At 42.0% G+C, this 14,791-nt stretch overlaps 1 protein-coding gene across 2 annotated transcripts in view; it reads right to left on the reverse strand.

Annotated features, from left to right (window-relative positions):
• Window positions 1-14,791, reverse strand: part of LOC139566155 (low-density lipoprotein receptor-related protein 1B-like) — a 207,199-nt gene that overhangs the window by 92,174 nt on the left and 100,234 nt on the right. For both annotated transcript variants that reach the window (XM_071387119.1, XM_071387118.1), the window contains 8 exons: window positions 14,580-14,711; window positions 14,283-14,417; window positions 12,095-12,224; window positions 4,985-5,111; window positions 4,000-4,160; window positions 3,348-3,475; window positions 2,598-2,702; window positions 2,108-2,377 (listed from right to left, as the gene is read on the reverse strand). In XM_071387119.1, coding sequence (XP_071243220.1) covers window positions 2,108-2,377; window positions 2,598-2,702; window positions 3,348-3,475; window positions 4,000-4,160; window positions 4,985-5,111; window positions 12,095-12,224; window positions 14,283-14,417; window positions 14,580-14,711 — 1,188 coding nt within the window. The remainder of the gene's footprint in view (window positions 1-2,107; window positions 2,378-2,597; window positions 2,703-3,347; window positions 3,476-3,999; window positions 4,161-4,984; window positions 5,112-12,094; window positions 12,225-14,282; window positions 14,418-14,579; window positions 14,712-14,791) is intronic.

Below are 14,791 nucleotides of genomic sequence, written 5' to 3' on the forward strand. Positions count from 1 at the left end.
CAGCCGCACACAACACTAACATCACCATGCACAATGCCAAGCGTCGGCTGGAGTGGTGTAAAGCTCAACGCAATTGGTCTCTGGAGCAGTGGAAATGCGTTCTCTGGAGTGATAAATCACATTCACCATCTGGCAACCCGATGGACGAATCTGGGTTTGGCGGATGCCAGGAGAACGCTACCTGCCAGAATGCCAACTGTAAAGTGTGGTGGAGGAGGAATAATTGTCTGGGGCTGTTTTTCATGGTTCGGGCTAGGCCCCTTAGTTCTAGTGAAGGGAAATATTAACACTACAGCATACAATTACATTTGAGATGATTTTGTGCTTCCAACTTTGTGGCAACAGTTTGGGGGCCTGACCTCGAACACTTTTGGGATGAATTGGAACGCCTACTGCGAGCCAGCCCTAATCGCCCAACATCAGTGCCCTACCTCACTAATGCTCTAGTGGCTGAATGGAAGCAAGTCCCCTCAGCAATGTTCTAACATCTAGTGGAAAGCCTTCCCAGAAGAGTGGAGGTTGTTATAGCAAAAAAGGGGGGACCAACTCCATATTAATGCTCATGATTTTGGTATGAGATGTTCGACGAGCAGGTGTCCACATACTTTTGGTCATGTAGTGTATTTAATCACAGTATTTATCGGTCTGGGCTGCAAACGTTTTATAGAATAATACGTCCATTTTCCTGTTGTTTTAGTTGCCATTGCTGTCTATTAATGTGCTATTTTCCTCTATTTCTCATGTTTGTACATCAGAAAGGAACAGAAATGAAATACATATGTCTTGATGATTGTTGGACGGAATTTGAATTAGAAGGCCGGACAAAAGTGAGAGGAAAAGCCAGTAGTAGTCGGCTGTCCCTGACAGTGTGAATAGACCAGGTAATATGTCATGGTGGAACTGACTGAACGTGTCTGTGGTGTTTGACGTTTCTGCGGAGTGATTTACAGAGGGGACAGAAGGGGTCAGGACATCACTTCCTGTTTGCCATCCATCACCTATTACAGTTGGCTGCAAACGAAGATGGATTTGCCCCCCTGTATGAGAGAGAAAATGCCAATACCAACTATCAACCCCACTCCTCACATCAAGTCTCAGGCCAAACCTTTGATGCACCTACACCAAATTCCAGTCCTCTCGAGCTCAATTGGTAGAGCACGGCCCTTGCAACACCAGGATAGTGGGTTCAATTCCCGGGACTACCCGTACATAAAATGTATGCGTGACTGTAAGTCTTTGGATAAAAGTGTCTGTTAAATGGCTTATACAACATGAATACACCTACAGCTTCTCTATATAGCATTCCTTTCATCGTATACAACTCCAGTAGAACTCGACAACATTTAATGGATCACTTCTGAAATCATTGCAACTGACATCTCATCTTGCTGTACAATGCAGTCTTTGATAGTTTTCTATCAGCAACAGAAGCAATAGAAATGGCAAAAGATCAGAGTTTCTGTCAGACGTACAAAAGAGGCTTCAGTCGGCCTCTAAGTGTTGCCATCAGTGGGACATGAAAGGCAGTCAGATTATGTGGGATCCCCCTGGTTTCACACCACAAGTAACAGTTTGAGCTCTTGTCAATGGAGAGTTGAAGACTTTTGAAATTGGGGGAAAGAAATGTTCACTACTTTGAAACAGCAGCTTTACTTGCTCATCAGTCTTCTCTCTCATCTTTCCGAAGGCAGGGAGGAAGCTACAGTATGGCGCAGAAATAAAATAATGAACTCATTCAATGTGAAAGGAGGTGAGAAAAGAATGCAAGTGCATTCTACAAGGATTTCCACTTCCCCCGTTACTCTTTGCTACAGATGTAGAATCTTAATCACTTAATCACAGCAGTGTATTTGAGGTTTAAAAAAGGCTACTACAGTTTGTCATCACCACTTAGAGATTTCAGACTCGATTTGTCCCTACAAAAATGCACATTTCTTGTTGATGCAGGATTATTTTCCTGCTGTAGCAAATTGACTCAAATTGAGATCCTACATCTGTAGATATGATAAACCGAACATTTTCCAGCTTTTCGAACAGTTAGTAATTCATTTAGTAATGGATAAATGAGCAGACAAACAAATACCACACTTTATCAAAGTGAACTTACTCTCAACGATCACTCGCCGTCCAGTCCAGTCGTCATTGACAACCTGTATATTCCCAAAGTGAACGTCACTATAGAAAATCCGGTTGGTGCCTCCAGAGTCCTGTTGTTGGTGATGAAAGGCCAGCGCTATCACATTCTTGAAGTAGGCAGGGTTCTCATAGGGCCTGATGGGAGAGTTGAGGTCGCTGTCGTCTGATAGGTGGATGCTCCTCAGGATCGACCTCTCAGAGTAGAGAAGGTAGCCATCGTACTGGTGACAGCTGAGACCGTCTAATCAAATGACAATGATTATGTAATTGAACCTTTGAAACTGTGATTAATTGAAATAAGAACCATTCGATGTGGAAAAAAACACAAAAATAAGACCAAACTTTAAAGTGCGTTTAAAATCGCTACACACTTAACAGTAAAAAATAAATAAATGTAAAAATAAAAAGCAAACAAGAGGCAATAAAAGAGATGAATGAAAATACACAAGATCACTGATTACCTTTCGCCAGGTAGCCGTGAGCACAGGAACATGTCCTCCTCCCACTGCCCTGGTGGAAACACAGCTGATGGCAGCCTCCGTTGTTTTGGCCGCACGGGTTGGTTCCTGTAGGGAAGTCAACTACAGGGTCAAAGGTCAGAGGTCAAGTCCGGTTCTCCACAGTCTTATTGGCTGTCAATCTGAAATGTAATTGTTTTGACCATAAGGAATAAGATTCCAATATGAAGTTGCAGTATCAATGTTAGTCAATATTCAGATATTACGCTTCTGTATTGCAAGAGGTTGAAATACATTCACATTAAAATGGGCAATCAGCAGTTGCTACATCCATTTTTGGACATATTAATAAATTATTTGTATCTATTGATTCTTGAATAATATAACTTATAAATAAATGCCTCATAAGCTTAGTTTAACTGTTGTACCCCAACAGAACCCCAAATATAAGCTTATTTTACTCCAATGTTCGTAAACAAAGTAAATGTTAACAAAACATAAACTCTAATTTGAATATCATGGATATCCTTGCATCCATAGCACTGTTTATGCATTTGAGAGTGATTACATTTTTCCAGCCCCATCCTTCAGCTTTTTACTGAAACAGTGGTGGGAAGAACGATGTTATTGTTTCAACTGCTGATTGGACCTTTAATCTCAGGTCTATTCCAGAACACTTAACAAGCACAGGTACTGACAGCCTGGTAAGAACATGAAATAATAAGGATGTGATAATGAAGTTGAAACCTCAACCTTTCTCCCGTCCTCGGTTAAAGACTTTGACATCGTTCAAGTTGACTCCCAGGCCACTCCTCAGAGTCATGGCTCCCTCCGTTGGATAACTCTTGACGCCTCGGCGAATGGAGCCTCTGGCATGAGCCCTATGCACACACACACACACACACACACACACACACACACACACACACACACACACACACACACACACACACACACACACACACACACACACACACACACACACACACACACACACACACACACACACACACACACACACACACACACACACACACACACACACAACAGGAAGAGGAGGGAGCTTGACACCAGGTAACAGGAAGTTTGACACAGGGATAATCAATGGCCCTCGACTAATTAAAACAGAAGAACTCATTAAAATACACTAGACAGCTGGTCTGACAGAAGGTGACGGGACCTAGCTACCCTTGTGGACGACATTGAGGTAGGTACGCACAATTTAAATAGAGAGGTGTCTTTTCTACATGTTCTGCCTTTTTCTCTATCAATTAGATTGGTATTTAAAGTGACCTTGTGGTGCAGGTGGTTAATCCAACAAGGGTAGAGCAGCTGGCGAAGGCTTCTATGGAGCCTGTTTGGAGAGACTGTACTATACTATAACATTTCTGGAAGAATAAATTACCTGTCAGCCCAGTATATGTAAGCCCCATAGACGGCCATTGAAAACAGATCCGCTGCGTTGCTGGCTGAGGATGACAGTACTATCTCCCGGCTCTCTCCGCTCTCAAGGCTGATCCGCTCTATCTTGTGGGCGCGGGCGTCGCACCAATATAATTTATTTTCCTAGAATACAATGTTGAGAAAATAAACTTCAGGTATATGATGGTGGGAGAGTATCATTCTAAAAAGATAACACAAAGCAGAGTGTAATGCCACTTCAGCCAGGAAGATCAGAGGGAGGCTAAAGTGCTGTGTGTGCACTCTGGGGGCCAAAAACACCTGGTCCTCCTGCTTGGCTCAGTGGGTAAGAGTGTGGAGCTAGCAACATCAACGTCATGGATTTGATTCCCTCTCGCGTCACAAATAATACAATGCCTGCACCCACTGATTGCCAATAACTTTGACGCCTATCTTTTTGATCTTTTTTTATTTTTTTAACTTGTTCAACAAAATCTATTTTTGCAATTGTATTACTTTGAAATAATATAATAATAAAATAAAAATAATACCATATATTATAGCTCGGTATTTGTATGATTTATTTCAGTCTTTTTTGCTCATCTTTATCAAGGGTGCCAATAACTTTGGACATGAATGTATAAAAGCTGTTTTGGATAAAAGCATCTGCTAAATGGCATTCATTATTATATTTTATAAACCGGGTGGTTCGAGCCCTGAATGCTGATTGGCTGACAGCCGTGGTATATCAGACCGTATACCACGGGTATGACAAAAAAATACTGTTTACTGTTCTAATTATGTTGGTAAGCAGTTTCTAAAAAAGCAATAAGGCAGCTCGGGAGGGTTGTGGTATATGGCCAATATACTGTACCACGACTATGGGCTGTATCCAGGTACTCTGCGTGGTGCCTCGCCTAAGAACAGCCCTAAGCCATGGTATATTGGCCATGTACAAAACCCCCTCAGGGCTTATTGCTTAAATATACCTCATAGTCTATGGAGATCCCGTTGGGCCATACTATTCCAGAGTTGACCAGAATAACTTGGTCTGATCCGTCCAGCCGGGCCCGACCGATGCAGGGGCTTTGGCCCCATTCTGTCCAGAACAGAAACCTGGCCAAGAGGACAACAGAAGGGTAAGAAGAGTCCACAGCCACCACCACCAAACAATGTTCATACTTTACAGTCACCTCATACATTGACAGGAAATGCTTTGGGTTGATCTAACGTGTATTGTTCATAATCGGTAGACCATTTTTTTGTTGGTCTAGTTGCGATAAAGATGTATTTTTCAAGAGAGAACTGGACCAAGTCAGCAGCATCAACAGATCAGTATTAGACACACGGGCACATGAGGAAAATGACATCAATACAATAAGCAGCACGTCAGTAACAAACATGTACACAACACAAGCCAAAAAAACAGAGCTTGTAAAAGCATCAGAGCTTGCAAAAAAATCGCAGGGCCATAACAGTATAGATGCATAATTCAAGGAGACTGAACTCCATGCTGGTATGGATGGACAGTGGAGTAGACATTTTCAACTCCCTTTCAGAATACTAATAGTGAGGCAAGCAGCTGATCCATGTTCCAACGGTTATGACTTACTAACTGTGAACGCACCAATTATAAATAATTAAAGATAACATGACAGTATGCTTTGGCTCCAGTCTCCTCACACAAACTCTAATATCCATATGGGGCCAGTTGTTGACATATTTCTATATTGGCTTTAATTTAAGCAATCAGCGTGATTGCCACATAAAGTTCTCTCTCTCTACATGAGATCTCTGGGTAATGCATGCATACAATGCTATGAATAATAGGGGTTAGAGAGAGACAACATTAATTAGCCCGGCGCAGGTGAGGCACAAGCTGTGACAGTAGACACACACACACACACACACTCAGTGCCAGTAGACTCATCTCTATTCTCCTCAGCTGCTTATCCTGGTTCATTAGCATCTCTCATCAGGGGTGGAATCAATAGGAAAGTGCCCTGCAGTCTAAGCTGATGTGGGAAAATGGACCCGTCCTTTCTTTTCCTGTTATTAATGATTGAGAAGCTGAACATGTGAGACAGTGTAATCAGTTATGAATGCAGAGAGTGGGGAAATACTGTATTTATACTTTATAGTTTGCTTTGGATGAAGGGTGGAGAGTTGAGATTTTATTGGGGGGTAATTGCTTGATGTTGTATGTACATTATGTTGTGTTACAGCCTGAATTTAAAATGGATTCAATTCATATTTTTTTGTCACTGATCTACACAACACTACCCCATAATGTCAAAGTGGAATTTTCTGTTGTTGAAATGTTTTGAAATCAATGAAAAATGTCAAGCTGAAATGTCTTGAGTCAATAATAATTCAACCCCTTTGTTATGGCAAGCCTAAATAAGTCCACGAGTAAAAATGTCCTTAACAAATCACATAAGTTGCATGGACTGATTCTGTGTTCATATTGATATTTAATGACTACCCCATCTCTGTACCTCACACATACAAAATGCTCTAAGGTCCCTCAATCAAGTAGTGAATTTCAAGCACAAAGACCAGGGAGGTATTTCAATTCCTCGCAAAGAAAGGCATTTGTAGATTTTTTTTACCTTTATTTAACTAGGCAAGTCTGTTAAGAACAAATTCTTACTTACAATAATGGCCTACCAGGGAACAGTGGGTTAACTGCCTTGTTCAGGGGCAGAACGACAGATTTTCACCCTGTCAGCTCAGGGATTCAATCCAGCAACCTTTCGCTACTGGACCAACGCTCTAACCACTAGGCTACCTGCTGCCCCTAGATGTGTAAAAATATAGAGGATACGTTGAACATCCATTTGAGCATGGTAAAGTTATTAATTGGGCTTTGGAAGGTGTATCAATACACCCAGTCACTACAAAGATGCAGGCGTCCTTCCTAACACAGTTGCCGGAGAGGAAGGAAACTGCTCAGCGATTTCACCACAAGGCCAATGGTAATTTTAAAACAGTTACAGAGTTTGTGATATGAGAAAACTGAGGACGGATCAACAACATTGTAATTACTCCACAATACTAACCTAAATGACAGAGTGAAAAGAACGAAGCCTGTACAGAATACAAATATTTCAAAACATGCATCATGTTTGCAACAAGGCACTTAAGTAATACTGAATACAAAGCGTTATTTTGGGACAAATCCAACAAAACACGTCACTGAGTAGCAATCTTCATATTTTAAAGCATGGTGGTGGCTGCATCATGTTATGGGTATGCTTGTCATCGGTAAGGACTAGGGAGTTTTCTAGGATAAAAATAAACGGAATACAGCTAAGTACAGGCAAAATCCTAGAGAAAAACCTGGTTCACTCTTCTTTCCAACAGGGGAGATGAATTCCCCTTCCAGAAGGACAATAGAATAAAACACAAGGTGAAAATCTACAGTGGAGTTTCTTACCAAGATGACATTGAATGTTCCTGAGTGGCCTAGTTACAGTTGAATTAAATTGGATTGAAAATCTATGGCAAGACTTGACAATGACTTTCTCGAAATGACAAACATGACAGAGCTAAAATAATTTAAAAAATAATATTGGACAAATATTGTACAATCCAGGTTTTCAAAGTTCTTAGAGACTTACCTAGAAAGACTCTCAGCTGTAATCTCTGCCAAAGGTGTTTCTATGTATTGTCTCAGAGGGCTGAATATTTATCTAGTCAAGATACAGTGCATTCGGAAACTATTCAGACCCCTTGACTTTTTCTATTTTGTTATGTTACAGCCTTATTCTAAAATATATATTTTTTTATCCCCCTAATTCATCTACACACAATACCCCCTAATGACAGAGCAACATTTTTTTGTTGTTGAAATTTTAGCAAATTTATAATGAAAGAAACCTGAAATATCAAATTTACATAAGCATTCAGACCCTTTACTCAGTACTTTGTTTAAGCACGTTTGGCAGTGATTACAGCCTCAAGTCTTCTTGGGAATGACACTACAAGCTTGGCACACCTGTATTTGGGGAGTTTATCCCATTATTCTCTGCATATCCTCTCAAGCTCTGTCAGGTTGGATGGGGAGTGTCGCTGCACAGCTATTTCAGATCTCTCCAGAGATGTTCGATCGAGTTCAAGTCCGGGCTCTGGCTGGGCCACTCCTGCCTTGTCTTGGCTATGTGCTTAGGGTTGTTGTCCTGTTGGAAGGTGAACTTTTGCCCCAGTCTGAGGTCCTGAGCGCTCTGGAGCAGATTTTCATCAAGGATCTGCTCTGTTCATATTTCCCTCGATCTTGACGAGTCTCCCAGTCCCTGCCGCTGAAAAACATCCCCACAGCATGATGCTGCCACCACCATGCTTCACCGTAGGGATGGTGCCAGGTTTCCTCCAGACGTGACATTGGCATTCTGACTAAAGAGTTCAATCTTGGTTTCATCACACCAGAGAATCTAGTCTAAAAGTCCTTTAGGTGCCTGTTGGCAAACTCCAAGCGGGCTGTCATGTGCCTTTTACTGAGGAGTGGCTTCCGTCTGGTCACTCTAGGCCTGATTGGTGGAGGGCTGCAGAGATGGTTGTCCTTCTGGAAGCTTCTCCCATCTCCACAGAGGAACTCTGTAGCTCTGTCAGAGTGACCATCGGGTTCTTGGTCACCTGCATGACCAAGGCCCTTCTCCCCCGATTTCTGTTTAGCTGGGCGACAAGCTCTAGGAAGAGTCTTGGTGCTTCCAAACTTCTTCCATTTAAGAATGATGGAGGCCACTGTGTTGTTGGGAACCTTCAATGGAGCAGAAATGTTTTGGTACTCTTCCCCAGATCTGTGCCTCGACACAATCCTGTCTCGGAGCGCTATGGACAATTCCTTCGACCTTATATAGACAAGTGTGAGCCTTTCCCAATCATGTCCAATCAATTGAATTTACCACAGATGGACTCCAATCAAGTTGTAGAAACATCTCAAGGATGATTAATGGAAACAGGATGCACCTGAGCTCAATTTTGAGTCTCATAGCAAAGGGTCTGAATACTCATGTAAATCAGGTATTTCAGTTTTTTTTATAAATGCAACAATTAAAAGAAAACCTGTTTCAATGAGTCATTATGGGATAGCATGCGTAGATTGATGAGGGAAAAACTAATTTAATCAATTTTAGAATAAGGCTGTAAGGGAACAAAATGTGGAAGAAGGGAATACTTACCGAATGCACTCTATATTAGTGTTTTATTTTTCATGATTTTTATAAACGTTCAAATTTGTTTTTTCTTCCACCCAAAAAATATAATTAAATCCATTTTAATCCCACTTTGTATGATATCAAAAATGTAGTCTAAGATTTCCCTATCCTGCAAAAGAAAAACATTGAAACGCCATCTCTTAAAACCTGTGAATCCTGGAGAAATCTCAAAATAAATAAATAATGGAGAATGGTCAGATAACAGCATTGTTAAAATCTCTGCATGGGATGTACATTTCAGGGGAGGTGAAGACAATCAATTTGTAGGAAAGACTGATGATGGGGAGAAAATAAGATAATCTCTAGTACTAGGATTTGTTAGGCGCCAGGCATCCACGATGTTCAAGTCATCTAAAAAGGTCTTAATATAATTTGAAGGTGCCCGGAGTGCCAAGATATTAACACTGGTGGTATTAATAGTAGGATCTAGAGTCAAGTTAAAATCTCCCCCAAGTGTAACGTCTGCTCCCAACTCACACTCTCAAACACGTAAATCCCCTGAACGCAGCTCACTTTCCAGCCCACTTTCCAACGCACACTCTCAAACACGTAAATCCCCTGAACGCAGCTCACTTTCCAGCCCACTTTCCAACGCACACTCTCAAACACGTAAATCCCCTGAACGCAGCTCACTTTCCAGCCCACTTTCCAACGCACACTCTCAAACACCTAGATCCCCTGAGCGCAGCTCACTTTCCAGATCCCAATCACCTGAATTCTGATCACCTGTTCACACACCTGTATGTCATTATCACACACTATTTAGTTCAGTTCTTTGCACCCCATCACTGTGCGGTATTGTTTGTTTTGTTACACTCTTCTATTCGGAGCCCTGTTTTTCCCCGTAAAATAATCCTCTTGTGTATGATAGTTTTTGCCTGCCTCACTAACGATGCCTTTTGCCTATTCCCTGCCTGTACTTTAGCCTATCCTATTTCCTGTTATCTACCTATTGCCTGATCTCCCTGACGACGTTACTAGTCTTTCCCTTTCTGTACTGTTTCCTTTTTGGACCCCCTATGTATGACCTTCTGCCTGCCCCTGGACCCAGCTACCTGCCTCCTCCTGTGTATGACCTTATGCCTGCCCCTGGACCCAGCTACCTGCCTCCTCCTGTGGTCCTTCACAATAAACACCTGCTGCGCCCTGCACTAGAAACCAGCTCTCTGTCTCCCATCATGTTAATTCGACCAAGGATGGTCACTGAGTCTGGGAAGTCTAACAAGTTAAGCTTCAGGTCTTCAAAAAAGGATTTATCAAAAGCATTTGGTGCATACATGGAGGACAAACATAATGTAGTGCCATTAATAGTAACAGAGGTATACCAATTCTGTCTATCAGTGTCTCCCTCAGAGACCCCCAGCTTCAAATTAAGATGAATATTCCTCTTAAGTACAATCATAGCACCCTTGGTTTAGTTTGGGGCACAGGAGTAGGCTAGTATCTTATAAAACAAATTCTGAAATCTATTGATATCAGTGGCTTTCAAATTGCTCTGCTGTAGGAAGGTGAAATCCATATATTTACATTATAAGTACTCTAAACAAGTTAAGACTAATCAAATCATGTCAAATTGTATTTGTCACATGCGCCGAATACAACAAGTGTAGACCTTACAGCGAACTGCTTACTCTCAAGCTTTTAACCAACAATGCAGGTTTAAGAAAAATAAGTGTTAAGTAAAAAATAAGAAATAGTTAAAGAGCAGCAGTAAAATAACACTAGCGAGGCTATATACAGGGGGTACCGGTACAGAGTCAATGTGTGGTGGAACAGGTTAGTCAGGCTATATACAGGGGGTACCGGTACAGAGTCAATGTGTGGTGGAACAGGTTAGTCAGGCTATATACAGGGGGTACCGGTACCGAGTCAATGTGCGGGGGAACAGGTTAGTCAGGCTATATACAGGGGGTACCGGTACCGAGTCAATGTGCGGGGGTACAGGTTAGTCAGGCTATATACAGGGGGTACCGGTACAGAGTCAATGTGCGGGGGAACAGGTTAGTCAGGCTATATACAGGGGGTACCGGTACAGAGTCAATGTGCAGGGGAACAGGTTAGTCAGGCTATATACAGGGGGTACCGGTACAGAGTCAATGTGCAGGGGAACAGGTTAGTCAGGCTATATACAGGGGGTACCGGTACAGAGTCAATGTGCAGGGGAACATGTTAGTCAGGCTATATACAGGGGGTACCGGTACAGAGTCAATGTGCAGGGGAACAGGTTAGTCAGGCTATATACAGGGGGTACCGGTACAGAGTCAATGTGCGGGGGTACAGGTTAGTCAGGCTATATACAGGGGGTACCGGTACAGAGTCAATGTGCAGGGGAACAGGTTAGTCAGGTTAGTCTATCCATGAGTTAGCTTGAGATGTAAATATATCCAAGAGCCTGAGATTTGAAAACGCTTTGCACGGAGCTGAGATAGAAATACTGTTTAGACAAGACACATGAAAGAAAAACACAACATATTGATCGTTTAGTCTACATTTGAAAGCATACAAATTCTATCGTATTAAAGTGTAATTAAATTAACCAACAGAAAAAACTTCATAGAAAAGGCCAGTATGCCAGGAGACACAAGGATTTACCCCCGAGAGAGAGGCGGCCAGTAGACCTGAGTCGACAGTCCCTTGGATGCTCACACAATGTGGAACAAATCAAGGGGTGTAAATACATTCTAACTGTAATGATATAATTCTACTATATAACCTTGCAAAGATCGTTTTATGACGTTCATTATTACTGGCTATCAAAATGAATCAAAACATTGGTTATTTGGTGGTCATTTCTAGGGAATACATTATGTAGATAGGATGTGTTCATTACATACCAAGCAGGTGGACTTTAAAGTGTTGACTGAAATGAAAGACTGTACACACCCTTTCACCGGGTGCACAGCAATGGCTTTGGGCTGGTCAAGTCCTTCAGCTATCACCACGGCTCGGTACAAGCCACTGAGTCGAGCAACCTCGATGATGTTGAAGTCATGGTCCGTCCAATAGATATTACCTTGTAAACAACACAAACATGACTTTGTACAGTGTTCAACCATTGCATTTACAAGTCAGTCAATTCATTACATTGCATGTATGTCTTACTTGAGAAGTATGTCCTATGGCTCTTGTCTTCTCTGTATGTCCTACAGTTGCAGTCAAATATATTATTTTCTTGCACTTTACAATAGAGCAGAATGCTCTGTTGTCTTATTTTTATGGTTGAACTGCTATTTTTACGAGTGAGATGTTGCACTGTAAATGAGAATCACCTGCCTCCAACCAAATGAATTTCAATTCTGAATAATTTAGTCCAGGCAATTTGTCTTATACTTTGAAGCGAAAAATATAATTTGTCCTGTGCGGTTGTAAATCAAACAAATACATGTGTGAAAAACTTTTTATATATATATATATTTTTTTACTTATTTTAGAAGAAATAGTGAATCGTGCAAGGGTGCCTTCGGAAAGTATTCAGATCCCTTTACTTTTTCCACATTTTGTTACGTTACAGCATTATTCTAAAATGGACAAAAAAAAACCTGAATAATCTACATACAATACCCCATAGTGACAAAGCAAAAACAGGTTTTAGACATTTTTGCTGATAAAATAAATAAAAAATAAAATAACTTATTTACGTAAGTATTCAAACCCTCTGCTATTGCGCTCAGGTGTATCCTGTTTCCATTAATCATCCTTGAGATGTTTCTTGACTGGAGTCCACCTGTGGTAAAATCAATTGATTGGACATGATTTGGAAATGCACACACCTGTCTATATAAGGTCCCACAGTTGACAGCAAAAACCAAGCCATGAAGTCGAAGGAATTGTCCTTAGAGCTCCGAGACAGGATTGTGTTGAGGCACAGATATGGGGACGAGTACCCAAAAAATTCTGAAGCATTGAAGGTTGCCAAGAACACAATTCTTGGAACCCCCAAGACTCTTCCTAGAGCTGGCCCAGCCAAACTGAGCAATCGGGGGAGAAGGGCCTTGGTCAGGGAGGTGACCAAGAACCCGATGGTCACTCTGACAGAGCTCTAGAGTTCCTCTGTGGAGATGAGAGAACCTTCCAGAAGGACAACCATCTCTGCAGCACTCCCCCAATCAGGCCTTTATTGTAGAGTGGCCAGACGGAAGCCACTCCTCAGTAAAAGGCACATGACAGCCCACTTGGAGTTTGCCAACAGGCACCTAAAGACTCTTAGACCATGAGAAACAAGATTCTCTGGTCTGATGAAACCATGATTGAACACTTTGCCTTAATGCCAAGCGTGACGTCTGGAGGAGACCTGGTACCATCCCTACGGTGAAGCATGATGGTGGCAGCATCATGATGTGAGGATGTTTTTCAGCGGGAGGGACTGGGAGACTAGTAAGGATCGAGGCAAAGATGAACGGGGCAAAGTACAGAGAAATCCTTGACGAAAACCTGCTCCACAGAGCTCACGACCTCAGACCGGAGCGAAGGTTCACCTTCCAACAAGACAACGACTCTAAGCACACAGCCAAGACAACGCAGGAATGGCTTAGGGAGAAGTCTCTGAATGTCCTTGAGTGGCCCAGCCAGAGCCCGGACTTGAACCCGATCGAACATCTCTGGAGAGACCTGAAAATAGCTGTGCAGCAACACTCCCCATCCAACCTGACAGAGCTTGAGAGGATATGCAGAGAATAATGGGATGAACTCCCCAAATACAGGTGTGCCAAGCTTATAGCATCATACCCAAGAAGACTCAAGGCTGCAATCGCTGCCAAAGGTGCTTCAACAAAGTGCTGAGTAAAGGGTCTGAATACTTATGCAAATGTAATATTTCAGTTGTTTATTTTCAATACATTCGCAAAAATGTCTAAATTCTGTTTTGGCTTTGTCATTATGGGGGTATTGTGTGTATATTGATGAGGGGGGAAAACAATGTAATCCATTTTAGAATAAGGCTGTAACTTAACAAAAATGTAGAAGAAGTCAAGGGGTCTGAATACTTTCCGGAGGAACTGTACTTGTATGTCCTCCTTTGCACTTGACATTGTATTCTCTTAAGTAAAGGTTAACTGAGAGCTCGGCTACTTACCTGCAATCCAGTCCACTGCAATCCCCTCCACGCGGCCGATACCACTAGTGACAATGTCCTCTCTCCACGTCTGATCTCGCTTGGCTCTGGATATTCTGTTCAAGCCCATGTCTGTCCAATATAACGTGTCATTTCCTATTAGGAAAATCAATTAATTGAAAAGGATTCATGTTCTTCCCTTCATTTGTTTTCTACAAACTATAATTAAAAATAACAATTAGAACATTGAAATGAAAATGATTAACTTGCAATCCGAAGCGTGAAGAATAGTCCAAATAATCACGTCAATACACTCACCAGCATGGAAGTCAATCCCCACAGCCATCCCTGAGCCTGTCACCGGCATCAAGGCGTCACTGTTATCACTGGGATCCAGGGATATCCCCCTGATGCCCTCGTGAACTGAGTACATCAGGAAAGACCCTATGCCTTGAAGTTCAAACACAAAGCCAAACCAATCAACTCCATGGCATTTACTGTACATGTAAAATGTGAGTCTAACCTTCACA

This window comes from Salvelinus alpinus, chromosome 38 (assembly GCF_045679555.1).
Source record: "Salvelinus alpinus chromosome 38, SLU_Salpinus.1, whole genome shotgun sequence".
Taxonomy (NCBI): domain Eukaryota; kingdom Metazoa; phylum Chordata; class Actinopteri; order Salmoniformes; family Salmonidae; genus Salvelinus; species Salvelinus alpinus.